The sequence below is a fragment of the Stomoxys calcitrans genome, chromosome 2, assembly GCF_963082655.1.
Source record: "Stomoxys calcitrans chromosome 2, idStoCalc2.1, whole genome shotgun sequence".
Taxonomy (NCBI): domain Eukaryota; kingdom Metazoa; phylum Arthropoda; class Insecta; order Diptera; family Muscidae; genus Stomoxys; species Stomoxys calcitrans.
In genome coordinates, this window is record NC_081553.1 from 110886816 (window position 1) to 110901315 (window position 14500).

The window sequence follows — 14500 nt, forward strand, 5'->3', positions numbered from 1 at the left end:
GAGAAAAAGTGCAACATAAGGACCATACAACAGCTTCGGAGAATATGTTGTCTGGGCATAGGCGCAGCGTCTTTATTCCGTAGCAAATCCTTCACCATGAGATAAGCTATGTAATACTCATTACAATAACCGATATTCAACATAGTGTGGAATATAAGGAGAAAAAGTGCAACATAAGGACCATACAACAGCTTTGGAGAACATGTTGTCTGGGCATAGGCGCAGCGATAAGGACTACGCCCACTAGTGCACTGAAGACTATTCTAGATATCCGACCCATTGACATACAGATTAAGTATGAGGCAGCCACTGCGGCTATGAGACTTATGGCGATGGATGGAGGCCTTAAGTCTCATAGCCGCAGTGGCGGCCTCATACTTAATCTGTATGTCAATGGGTCGGATATCTAGAATCTGGTCTCCAGTGCCCTAGTGGGCATAGTCCTCATCGCTGCGCCTATGCCCAGACAACATGTTCTCCAAAGCTGTTGTATGGTCCTTATGTTGCACTTTTTCTCCTTATATTCCACACTATGTTGAATATCGGTTATTGTAATGAGGATTACATAGCTTATCTCATGGTGAAGGATTTGCCACGGAATAAAGACGATTGACTGTACTAAACGACATTTTCCTTATCTAGTGTTGAAAATGAATTAAATGAGGATGGGAGCAGTTCATACCATTGCGGTATAATCGGGGCGACGATAGGAAACCTGGAAGGAAGGGAAGAGGTTTCCAATCGGATACTGCCATCGGCACAGTCTTAGATTGACGGAACCCTAGTTTTGCCATCTAGAAGACAATATTACACGGATGGATCAAAGCTAGTGGACAGAGTGGTCCTGGGTGTCTACATTGAGAATCCAGGGACTGAGATCTGTTTTAGACTGACTGACCATGATACGGTCCTGCAGGCAGAGATCCGGGTGATCACGGAGTGCGTGTAGTGGTGTGGTGCTAACACGTGGACGTCGAGTGTGAACATCTTTACCCACAGTAAAATTGCCATAAGGGCAATTACAGCCAGGATGGTAAGGTCACGAACAGTCTTGCAGTGTACGAAGGAGATTAACGCCTTCTCTGAGGGTGATGGCAAAACCAACATCGTTTGGGTGCCGGGCCATTATGGAGTAAAAGGCAATGAATGGAAGACGATTTAGCGGTGAAGGCCAGAGGACTGCCGTCAATAAACTTAACCCGAAGCCTTTCGGGTCGACGCAGTCCGAGTCAAGGGAGTGGGCTACGAATGCGCATGCAACATTGTGGAACAGCGAAACAGCGTCCTACCGACGGCGAAAATCCTGTGGGGGGATCCAGATCATGAGAATATGAATGAAAGGAAGTAAAAAGGAGGTCAGTATAGCCATTGGTATGTTATGTCCCGTACATATAGGACTACGAGCACACTTATATAAGATCGATCCAGCCAGTAATATCATGTGTAGGGCATGTGGGGAAGATGTTGGAGCATTTACTTTGTCATTGCTCTCCTATGGAAAATCGTTGCGGCAAGTGATAGCATGTGTAGGGCATGCGGGGAAGATGAAGAGACGCTGGAGCATTTTCTTTGTCATTGCCAGGCTTTTGCGTCTAACAGATACCTGCACTTAGGTGGAGATACGAGACAAGACATGAACCAACTGAGGGTAGCGGTATAGAAAACAATTAAGGATTTTGTGCAAGTAGCACGGAATTCCTAACTTAGAGTTTCTTTTTCGAGGTTACTTTATAGTTTTAAGAGCGCACAACAAGCCGATTACTGACTTAGGTGTATGTACATAGTGGCATGGGGCGGATTAATAACTGCACCCTCTTTTCAACCTAACCTAACCTTGTAACACCCAGAAGAAAGATAGATAGACCCTTTGATGATTATACCAATCAACTCAGAATCTGTCTGCCCGTCTGTATGTCTGTCTGTCTGTCTATCCGTCTGTCCAGAAAATTTGGGTACATAGTACATGTCCCAGTTTTTGTCCGAACGCCTTAAAATTTGGTATAGGCATGTTTTTCGATCTAGAGACAAAGCCTATTGAAATTAGAAAAAATCGGTTCAGATTTGAATATAGCTCCCATATATGTGTCCGATTTGGATATGGTCATTTGTTAACCGATTCTGTCGAAATTCGGCAGGAAGGATTTTCTCTTGACTCTCGACATCACATGTGAATTTCATAGAAATCGATTCAGATTTAAATTTAGCTGCCTTATACGTATACCGCCTGATTTTCACTTCTAGAGCCACTGCAAGCGCATTTATTGACCAATGGTGCCAAAACTTTTAAGAAGTTTGGTAGAAATCGCATCAGATTTAGAGAAAACTCCAATGTATATGTTTGTCAGATTTTGGGTAATTTGCAATAATGTTGTCATTTGTCAAACGTAGATATAACAGTTTGAACATATTTGCTCGAGATGTAATACGGATTGTGTACAAACCGGGTACCCAATAAGATAAAAAATGCTACTTTGTACTTATAGGTGTAGGGTTTTATACAGTCGTCACCGCCCGACTATTGGATTTCCTTACAGGTTTCTATATTTGAATTTTCGTTTTCATAAAATTTAAGCTTTTTCTGAAAGCGAAGCTCTATTTTTTGTTTGAAGTCAGTGCCATAAATGTGTAAAAAATTTTTGAGCTATATCCCGCAAACAAATTATTTTGAAAATCGTACCTCAAACTAAAGAGTTGACAGCCCGAACATTTTTTCGGAATACCGAGGTTGCCAACCGTAGAGTCCTGCCAAGACGCGTCAAATTTTAAGGCTCTAAGTGGTTCTAGGGCCTTGAAATGTTGTAACACATAGATGCATTGATATAAGACCCAATAAGGTATATAAATTCTTGATCGTTTTGAAATTCTGAGTCGATTTAACCATGTCCGTCCGCCTTTTCATCTGTCTGTCTGTCCGTCTGTTTGTCTATCCGTCTGTCTGTTTGTCTGTCTGTCTGCCTGCCCGTCTGTCTGTTTGTCCGTCTGTCTGTCCGTCTGTCTGTCCGTCTGTCCGTCTGTCTGTCCGTCTGTCTGTCCGTCTGTCTGTCTGTCCGTCTGTCTGTCTGTCTGTCCGTCTGTCTGTCTGTCCGTCTATCTGTCCGTCTATCTGTCCTTCTGTCTGTCTGTCCGTCTGTCGGTCTCTCCGTCTGTCTGTCTGCCTGTCTGTCCGTCTGTCTGTCTGTACGTCTGTCTGTTCGTCTGTCTGTTCATCTGTCTGTTCATCTGTCTTTCCGTCTGTCTGTCCGTCTGTCGATCTGTCCATCTGTCGGTCTGTCCGTCTGTCTGTCTGTCTGCCCGTCTGTCTGTCTCTGTCTGTCCGTCCGCCTGTCCGTCTGTCTGTCTGTCTGCCCGTCTGTCTGTCCGTCCGTCTGTCTGTCCGTCTGTCTGTCCGTCTGTCTGTCCGTCTGTCTGTCCGTCTGTCTGTCCGTCTGTCTGTCCGTCTGTCTGTCCGTCTGTCTGTCCGTCTGTCTGTCCGTCTGTCTGTCCGTCTGTCTGTCCGTCTGTCTGTCCGTCTGTCTGTCCGTCTGTCTGTCCGTCCGTCTGTCTGTCCGTCTGTCTGTCCGTCTGTCTGCCCGTCTGTCTGTCCGTCTGTCCGTCTGTCTGTCCGTCTATCTCTGTCTGTCTGTCATTGTCTGTCTGTCCGTCTGTCTTTCCATCTGTCTTTCCATCTGTCTGTCTGTCTGTTTGTCTGTTCGTCTGTCTGTCCCTCTGTCTGTCCGTCTGTTTGTCCGTCTGTCTGTCCGTCTGTCTGTTCGTCTGTCCGTCCGTCTGTCTGTCCGTCTGTCTGTCCCTCTGTCTGTCTGTCCGTCTGTCTGTTCGTCCGCCTTTCCATCTGTCTGTCCGCCTGTCTGTCCGTCTGTCTGTTAGTCTGTCTGTCTGTCTGTCCGTCTGTCTGTCCGTCTGTGTGTCCGTCTGTGTGTCCTTCTGTCTGTCCGTCTGTCTGTCTGTCCATCTGTCTGTCTTTCGAAAGGCTAAAGCTAGGTGCTTGAAGTGTTGCACAAATACTTTCCTTTAGTGTAGGTCGGTTGGGATTGTAAATGGGTCATATCGGTACATGTTTCATAAGCTCCCATACAAACCGATATCCGGATTGTACTTCTTGAGCCTCTAGAGAACGAATACTTATCCAATTTAAATGAAATTTTGTACTATGACGTTTTCTAAGATTTTTAACAGATGTGCCAAGTATGGTTCCAATCGTTTCAAAACCTGATATAGCTACCATATATACCGATCTCCAGATGGTACTACTTGAGCCTCTAGAGGGCGTAATTCTTATCCGAAATTTGGCGCAGTGCGTTCTTCTATGCCCTCCAACATACGTGTTTAGTATGACTTAAATCGGTCTAAAACCTGATATAGCTGTCATATAAACCTATTCCGCGCCTGGACTTCTTGCTCCGCAAGAGGGCCTAGTTATCAGATTTTGGTGACATTTTGCACAGTGACTTCTCCCATGACCTCCAACATAGGTGCCAAACATGATCTGAATCGGTCCATCATCTGATATTGCTTCCATACATGCCGATCACCCGATTTTATCTCTTGATACCCTATGTATGGCGCAATTTCTATGCGATTTCGCTGAAATTTTGCAGACTGACTTCTGCTATGGTCGCCAACATCCAAGTATGGCCCGATTTGGTCCAGAACCTGATATAGCCGCCATAGCATAGCAATTCTTATCGATTATAATTTATTTGCCTAAAGAGAGCTACCGTGCAAAGAACTTGACAAATGCGAGCCATGGTGGAGGGTATATAAGATTCGGCCCAGTCGAACTTAACATGCCTTTACTTGTTTTTTTACCAGATTTTTTCAATTGTATCCCACTGTGTAACGTTCCCTTTGTCTGTTTTACATGCTCCGAACGAGATTTGGTATTTAATCTTTGAATTAAAAACATATTTTTTTTTTTTGACGAATATTTTTTTCCTGTGATTCTACACACTATTGTTTCTAGTCTAAGGGCTAAATATCGTTTCTATTAAAATTGCTAATCTGTTATCAAGTTCTAACTAAACAAAAAACAGCTTAATTTAAAACAAAACAAGATTTATATAATTTAATAACATATTTCGAAATGTACGAGTATGTGGTTACAAAAAATTAAATACGAGTATGTAGGAAAAAAATCTCTTAAAAAACCTGAAGCTTTTTCTTGGTGTTTTTTCTTAATGTTTTTGTTTTGTTTTTTTTTTTTTTTTGTAATAAATCAACTTTCCAAAATGTAATGAAAACAAAACGAAGACCAAAAATCGGACATTAAATCCAACTCTCATCTTAGCTTGGCTTGGCTTGGTTGTGTTGTTGGCTTGATTTCTGTTTCGGGTTTTTGTTCTTGTAAAAATAAAAGGAAATTAAAATGTCCACCTGTACCTATCTCACCTGCAAAATCGCCAGCGATTCTTCGTCGTACCGCAGCACAAGGACGATCTGTCTTCTCAAAGCAACGGCACCATTCGCGTGTATTTATCGAATTATCCTGATCCAAGTCGCAGGTATCGATGAAGGGCTTAATGCAGCGCTCATTTTGATCATGCTCCAAATCGTACATTTCCTGCAGCGACAGATAGCCATCGTTGTTCAGATCCAAATGACCAAACATCCATTTCGCTTCGGTCTTGCATGCAGGTGGGAAGTGGGCTTTCGATTTCTGGCTATGCTGGCGTCGCTTCTTGCTGTCGGCCATGATGACAGAGAACCAATCCAAGAGGCGATTACCGATGGCAGTCAATTGTTGGGGTTTGCATTCGGGCGATTTGGAGGGATAACCTGTTGGGGGAAAGAGGAGAAAGAAAAAGTTGTTGTTTTGCCAGATGGTTGAGTTTTTGAAAATCGTAGTTTGAGAGTTATCAAGAGCTTATGTTTTTGTTACGTTAACTTACCATTGTTGATGTTGTTGTTCTTTTGATACTTCTGTGGCTTCTCGATGACCTCATTGTAGCCCCGGATTTTATGTTTGTCCTCCTGATATTGCTGATTGTCCTAGAATGAGGTAAAATAGAGAAAACACTATTTAAAAACTTCTGCTAATGGGTTGATTGTTGTTGTTTTACTACAAAACCAGGTGTTTTAAGTTCGTAACGGTAGAAATGCGATGGCGATAGTGTCAGAGATTTTTGCTCTCTATCACCAGAGAGATATTGTCAGTGTTATTAGAGTGGCTTCTAGATATACTCTTCTCTTTGAAGAGAAGTTTTTTACATGGCATAGTACCTCGCAAATGTTGCCAGCATTAGGAGGGGGAAAACCACCGCTGAAAATATTCTCTGATGGTCTCGCCAGGATTCGAACTGTATTGAGCCACAGCTCATAGGCGGACATGCTAACCTCTGCGCTACGGTGGCCTCCAAGAGTAGAGGTAAATAAAATCATTAAGCTTCACTAATACCTTGGCCAATCTAATGGCATTGTTAAATTTGGGATATTTTCTCTCCTTTGCCATATTTGTTGAACAAAAATTTATATAAATTCATAATTTACATTTGTCCTAATCTCTATGAACTTTGCCATTTAAATCTCGCATTAGTACGTTATATTATTTTTCTAAATGTGTGCTGTTTTGTGGCGATGTTGTTTTGTTGTTGCTTTTTATACTGGGTTTATGGTTTAATTATGTGTGCACACACATACTCACGCCCATGCAGCTAACGAACCATCACAACGATGGTTTGTTGGCTCTTTAGACGAGCATATATTTTAGATGTGAACACAACAACAAAAAAGTGACAGCAGACAAAATGCAGACGCACGAACGGACGGAACAACGAATAACGCAGAGACACGAAAGGAAAATTTTTGATGTTTTCCTGCACACTAAACGCCCATTAGTTTCATTATTTACAAATGACAGTGGGAATACAACACCGACAAATGCTGCCAACACCAATACAAAGACCATAACACGCACATTAAGGAAACAACCCCGCCCCTCCTCCCCATATTATGTTGCTAGGAAATTGTTTGAATGTGTGCCCTGAGTATTCGAAATTGTAATTTGCACAAATGTGTCAGGTATTTATAATAAATTTTTGCCATTATCTATTATAACACCGGGTGTTGAATGCTATGTGGTATAATTTACCCGTAAGTATTATGATGAAATGTAAATGTTAAACTTATTTTACTTAAGAATCGATTTTCAAATTAAAATTTTGCAGAAAAGCCAAATGTTTCTACATCCGCCACATGACAAATGATAAGGACGAATACCAAAATAATATGTTTACAAGCACCTAGAGAACACATATGAACTCTAAGCCTCATAAGACATTAAAATCGTGTTTTTTGCGATTTTTTTCACGTAACCAATACGTAGGGGATGTCCCCTAAATATGCAGTGCATTGCGTTGGCAATTAGGAAAGTTAAGGGTTGGAGGGGGGAAAGAGTTAGTAGTGTTTATTGATATTAGTCTTCAAGTTCTGAACGTCAATGACGGTGGGAAAGACATTAGCCGGAAGTCGATTCCACATACGAATGGTTCGGGCGAAATATTAATTTTCTCCGTAATGCATGGTTCGGTCGACTGGCCAATCAATTACAAACGGATGTGAGTTTCTGGCAAGTCTTGTATTCCTGGTAAAGATCCTAATGTCAGGGATAAGAAGACGAATATCCCTGGAACACACGCCATGAAAATAACGATAGAGCATACAACGCTACCCACATTCCGATGATGTTCAAGAGAAGCAATAGAGTTAAATAGCCTACTGTGGGTCAGTGTGAGACATTGCTCTCCATTGAACCCGGTCCAATAGCTCCAAGGATGATTTTGGAGCTCCTGCCCATATAGGGGAGTTATATTCCATCCTCGGCCTGATGTAGGTAGTATAGATATTGAAAAGATCCGAACAGGTGAAATATTTCTTGCACCGCTAAAGAAAGCCCAAACACTTGAATGCTACTTTCGACACTTCGAATAGGTGTTTTGACCAACGGACATTACATTGTATCTTCATGCCCAGAACATCATGAGTATCTGACTGTTCAATATCTATACCGTCGATGGATATCGACGATTGAAGTGGGTCAGTGAATCGCTTGTGAGACAAGAAGCAGCACTGCGTCTTATGTGCTTTAAAGTCTACTCTGTGCATTCTACCCCACTCGGAAATGGCCAACAAATCCTGGGAGAGCGTCTCATCCATAATACGCCTCCTGTCCACAATTTCTTGAGGACTGGGCCTATGGTCGAATGAATATGAACGACACAGACTACTGTCATCGGCAAATGAGTAGACTGGATTCGAAGTCTGACCCAATAGATCGTCAATGAAAATAAGAAAATGGGAAGGAGAAAGGACAGAGCCTTGTGAATTTAATATGAAGATAGGAAAAGGGAATATCTTTGGTACAACGGTCGATTCATATTTAGTCTCAATGCGACAAGAACACTACACTACTACTACAGAACCAATCACTGATTATAGTGTAGAATGTATACCGCCTAGTTCGAATAAGTTAAATGTAACAGTAACGAGACTGAAGAACGACAAGGCTGCTGGGGCCTATGAATTTCTAGCTGAACTTTTAAGAACTAAAGGCGATATGCTGATGTGGCTTATGCATCAGCTCGTCCGTGTGATCTGGTTAGAAAAACGCATACCCGATGAATATGACCTCAGCCTATGTACAATGTCTCGTACACCAGAAATGAGACAAGGCATCGCAAACGAAAGCTTTCAAGCGTACTTAGTTATAGATTTAAATTTAAGGTCAATAAGAGGGGACAATAGTAGGCCGTATTATAGATTAAACTAGCCCAACCGGGCCCGCTCCGCTGCGCCCTTTTTTAACTCTCAAATATCTTTTAATGGTGGTGGGGACACTTTGCCCTGAATGCGGTTATCGAATTCGTGCCATTGTAGCCTATGACGCTGAACGCGTTGGAATCCTGGCGAGAACATCGGGCAAAGCGGTGTTTATCCCCTCTTAATGTTGGCGACATTTGCGAGGTACTATGCCATGCATGGTCATTTAAAAAAGTTTCCCCTAAGAAATGTCGCACTGCGGGATGCCGTTCGGACTATAACAAAAAGATCCCTTATCACTGAGTTTAAACTTTGGAAACGGAAAACACTCATTGATGATCCCTTTAATTTGAGCTCCATATTACCATGGCCGGTAAATATGAACCGTTTGGAGGAGTTTACACTAAAAATAGATATCAAATTCGTTCTTTATTTCCAACGGAAATGAAGTTCAGTTTAGGGCGTACCCCCAAATACTTGGCTTTAAAATGGATATCAAATTCCTTTTCTACTCTCAAATACCTTTCATTTGAGTTCCATATTGTCATAATGGGTCAAATAAACCATTTGATGTACCTTTAGGAGGAAAAGCGCCACCTATACGTGAACGCAAATTTTAATGTCAAGTTCGTAATCTACTCCCTAATACCTTTCAGTTAAGTCCCATATAGCCATGGTCGGCTAATATGTCCATTTGGGGATATGAAGGGGGCGCGCTGGGTACTTGGACCCAAATTTTAATACCATATTCGTTTTCTGGTCTCCAATACCTTTCATTTGATAACCTTTTTGTGCGCATCGGACTACTTTCGGATATGGGTACCGTTTTTGGGGTAAGGGGCAGGATCCGCCTCCACCCGATATCTAAAAATTATATAGCCTATGTTCCTTCCAGACAAACGTACACAATCTATGATAATTTTAAGAAAATCGGTTCAGCCAAGTATCATATAGTCATAATGGGTCTAATGGCGTTTTTGAGGGGTGGCGTGACCCTCAATACTTCGATCAGATTTTTTATACCAGATTCGAAATTTACTCCCGAATACCTTTCATTTGATCCCCATATTGAAATGAACGTCTAATATGTCGGTTTGGGGGAGTTTTGGGGTTGGGCCGTCCCAATGGGTACTACGACTTTTTGTGGAGGTGGGGGGACCCTCTATACTTCGTCATGAATTTGTATGCCAGATTCATTATCTACTTTCATTTGAATCCCCTATTGTGCCGATCGGTCCACTTTTATTTTTGGGTAGTACTTTTGGGGAAAGGGGGAGGGTCCGCCCCCTCCCGATATCAAAAAATTATATAGCCTATGTTTCCTTTTAGAACAATCTACACAATCTGTGAAAATTTCGAGGGAATCGGTTCAGCCGTTTTTGAGTCTATACGGAACAAACAAACAAACAATGGTTAGTAAAAGTTGGGGTTTTAGACCGCCTGTCATGCATTGGGTATATACTGCAGTTGCCAGATCTATAATGATATATGGTGTTGTGGTCTGGTGGACGGCTTTTCAAAAGTCCATCAACTATTCAATACTCAATCGGATCCAAATGATCGTTTGTTTGTGCATCACTAGAGTTAAGTTTCTACCGGGTAAATACCCTTTTTTGGGTATTTATAATTTTGCAGATATCTTGGGTATAGAAATACTTTCCAAAAAATTTTTGATGATTTCGTATTGTTTGCATATAAACCTGGTCTTCCGATCTCATAAAATAAGATTTTAGTTATATATATATATAGCCGCGATATAGACCGATCTCCAGACTTAAAGTCTTGAGGCAATAAATTGGTAATTTTTCATCCGATTTCGATGAAATTTGTCACAGTAAGTTTTGGTAGACCCCTATTCATTTCTGTGAAGTGCGCTTCAGATCGGACTATATTTGGATGTAGCTGCTCTAATACTGACCGCCCGATCTCCCGATATATGGTATTGAGGCCATAAAAGATCCATTTTTTACCCGAATTCGATGAAAATTGGCACAGTGTGTTTTGGTAAACCCCTACCCATGTGGTTCAGATCGGACCATATTTGGATATAACTGCCATATTGACCGATCGATATAGTGTAATGATTATTACGCTATAAAAGGAAAATTTTTCAGCCGATTTCACAGCGGGTTCTGCTACCCCTCTCAACCTTTTTGTTGAATATCGTTAAGTTCAGACTATATTTGAATATAGCTGCCATATAGACCGATCTTCCGATATAGAGTATTGAGCTCATAAAAGGAGCATACAATATTTCATTCGATTTTGATGAAATTTGAAACAGTGCGTTTTGGGACCCTTCTTAACCTTTTAGTTTATGTCAATACACAAGATGATGATTTGGATGGCCCCTGCGATAACAACCTAGAAGGTATTGCTTCGACGTTATGTAGTTATGTCTTCGCATGTGTAGGATCTTTGTCTCCTGATGGAGGTGGTCCACGTGAGTACTGAGGAGACAGCCCACCACAGTTCGAAGAGCGATATTCTAGCAGATCTGAATATTATTCCATATGTGTAACGTAACGAGACCACCCTGTCACTGCATAACTTACCACAGACAGGACAATAGCTTTGAGCGTGGTCAACAAGGTTTCTTTGCCAGCAACCCAAGTGCTGCCTGCAAGTAACTTGAGGACTTAGTTTCTACTTTTGACCTTTTCGCGAATTGCAGTGGCATGTGAGGAGAATGTGTAAGAGCTGTGAAATGCGACACCAAGTATTTTGGGACAGTTGATGGTCTGAAACGTTATTCCATCGACCATCACATTCAGCTCCTTACTCACCTCATGTGTGTAGATAGTGAACAGTGTGGCTGAAGATTTGGTGGCAAATATTTTCAGATATCTTGCAGCGAAATAAGCGGCAAGTTAATTGATGTAGATGTTTAACCTATCGCAGATGTCAACAATGAGTGGGGGTCTGATGACATGATCGTACAATCGTTCGCATAGGATACGACCTCTGTCGTCTGTACTATAACGGGACACATAGGACTACGAACTTATGTAAAATCGGTGATGGCATGTGTAGGGCATACGAGGAAGATAACGAGACGTTGGAGCATTTCCTATGTCATTGCCATTGCTTTTGCGGCTAACAGATACCGACACTTAGGTGGGGACACAATACGAGACATGAACCAACTTAGGAGAGTGGTATAGAAAACAATTAAGGATTTTGTAAATAGCACGGAATTCCTGACTTAGTTTTGTTTTTTTTGAGGTTCCTTTTTAAGTATTTAGAGCGCACAACAAGCCGATTACTGGCTTGGGTGTATGTACATAGTGGGAGGGGCCGATTTATATCCATACCCTCTTCTCAAACTAACCTAAACTGTGCCAGAGATATAACCCCGCCATGGGAAACTCTCTTTTTCACTATAGGGTGTTTCGACTTCTTATCGCTAAATTCCACGAATAACTGGCGACTCAGCGTTTCAGGCCTGGCTGAAGGAACATAATGTCGATGTCCTCAAATAGTTTTGCATGACTGGCCGTGTCGAATGCCTTCGATGGGTCCAGTGCCACGAGAACCGTCCTATCAAATGGCTTAGGTCAATTGTAGCCACGGCAAATGTGTGTGGTGATGGCATGCAAAGCATTTGTTGTGTTCGAAAACCATGAGGCTCGGGAGAAGAAGCTAACACCCCGGCAATTGTTCTAGTCGGCGAGAGGAAATTCCGCTCGCTTTATAAAGGGTGATTTTTTTGAGGTTAGGATTTTCATGCATTAGTATTTGACAGATCACGTGGGATTTCAGACATGGTGTCAAAGAGAAAGATGCTCAGTATGCTTTGACATTTCATCATGAATAGACTTACTAACGAGCAACGCTTGCAAATCATTGAATTTTATTACCAAAATCAGTGTTCGGTTCGAAATGTGTTCATTCACCGTAACGTTGCGTCCAACAGCATCTTTGAAAAAATACGGTCCAATGATTCCACCAGCGTACAAACCACACCAAACAGTGCATTTTTCGGGATGCATGGGCAGTTCTTGAACGGCTTCTGGTTGCTCTTCACTCCAAATGCGGCAATTTTGCTTATTTACGTAGCCATTCAACCAGAAATGAGCCTCATCGCTGAACAAAATTTGTCAAAATTTGAACACATTTCGAACCGAACACTGATTTTGGTAATAAAATTCAATGATTTGCAAGCGTTGCTCGTTAGTAAGTCTATTCATGATGAAATGTCAAAGCATACTGAGCATCTTTCTCTTTGACACCATGTCTGAAATCCCACGTGATCTGTCAAATACTAATGCATGAAAATCCTAACCTCAAAAAAATCACCCTTTACCAGCCTGTCGAATAACCCAAATGCGGTCCAATTTCCCAGCGTAGGCAGTGACACTCGCAGACAAATGTGATGAGATTTGTTTCACGGACCCCACTAACCCCAAAATCAGTGAGCAGAATCTGTAAATAAACAGGGTAGTTAACGAACATAAGCGGAATTAGTGGATTTAACACTGGGAGCAATGTAACTTAGGTACCAGGGTAGCCAAGCTGTGGTCTACCATAAAGTCACTCTCTAACCCCGGTAGACGATATGACAGGACCACAGCCACTTTTGGCGACGTAACTGTGAATGATTCGAAGACACACGCCAGGTTGTTCAACCGTAAATTTATTGTACATCCCGAAACTGGCAGGGCTAGAAGGAGAGCCATTTGTCATATCCGTGGTCTCCGAGCCGATGGACAGCCATCACAATTTACCGTGGACCAAGTTACTAATATCATCCGTGGCGCTAAGTCATTCAAGGCGGTGGGCTCCGTGGACACAGTTACGAAAGTCATGTCATCCGTGGCAACAAGGCGTTGGGCCCCGACAAAATCTCTACACTAATGCTAAAAAAATCTAGATCTATCTGGAGTCGAGTACCTTACAACTGTCGCCAACCTATCTGTACATTCTTAAAGTACCAGAGTCTGGAAGATGGGCCTTACTTGCCTTACTCGGGTCCTTTCTATGCTTTAGTAGCACGATCACTCCGCGCTACTGAAGCATAGAAAGGACCCGAGTAAGGCGAGTCGTACAGACCGATCTCCCTTGTTCCATCAACAATCAACACGTTTGAGGTAATACTCCTCCCGAGCCTCGTTGGAGAATATCCATTCGCCGAGCATCAGCATGCATATCGAAGACTGCATTGCACAACAACTGCTTTGCTTGGCTTTACCGCACACATTTACCGTGGCTTTGATCAGCCTAGGCCATGTGATAGGACCTTGTGGCACTGGACCTATTAAAGGTATTCACCCATGACAAACTGTTTGAGGACATCGCCAACACGTCCCTCCAGCCAGCCTTCAAACGATGATCCGCAATTTATCTGAGTGTGGTAAGAAGTCGAATCACCGTAGAGCAAGGAGTTTCCCAAGGTAGGGTATTATCTCCGGCACTGTTCAATCTCTAGCTATCCTCCACCGTAGCGCAGAGCTAAGCATGGGGAGAACTTCAGAAAAAAAAGAACATTTCAGCGGTGGTCATCTCCTCCTAAAGCTGGAGACATTTGTGAGGTACTGTGTCATGCATAGAAGCCATGTAAAAACTTCTCCCCAAAAAAGGTGTAGCACTGCGGCACGCCGTTTGGAATCGACTATAAAAAAGGAGGCCCCTTACATCGAGCTTAAACTTGAACCGGGCAGCACTCGGACTGCAGTTTTGCATTTGTAAAGTCGAATTCGTAAAGTTGGCCACCTTAGCGCAGAGTATAGCATATTCGTCTATGACGCTG

The 14500-nt window shown here is 42.4% G+C and overlaps 1 protein-coding gene across 3 annotated transcripts in view; it reads right to left on the minus strand.

Moving 5' to 3' along the window:
* LOC106091746 (proteoglycan Cow) overlaps positions 1-14500 on the minus strand; it is a 460306-nt gene that overhangs the window by 18831 nt on the left and 426975 nt on the right. For 2 of the 3 annotated variants that reach the window (XM_059363931.1, XM_059363932.1), the window contains exons 9-10: positions 5886-5985; positions 5377-5772 (exon numbers count right to left, since the gene is read on the minus strand). In XM_059363931.1, the coding sequence (XP_059219914.1) occupies positions 5377-5772; positions 5886-5985 (496 nt within the window). The remainder of the gene's footprint in view (positions 1-5376; positions 5773-5885; positions 5986-14500) is intronic. The other variant, XM_059363933.1, reaches the window with a different exon arrangement.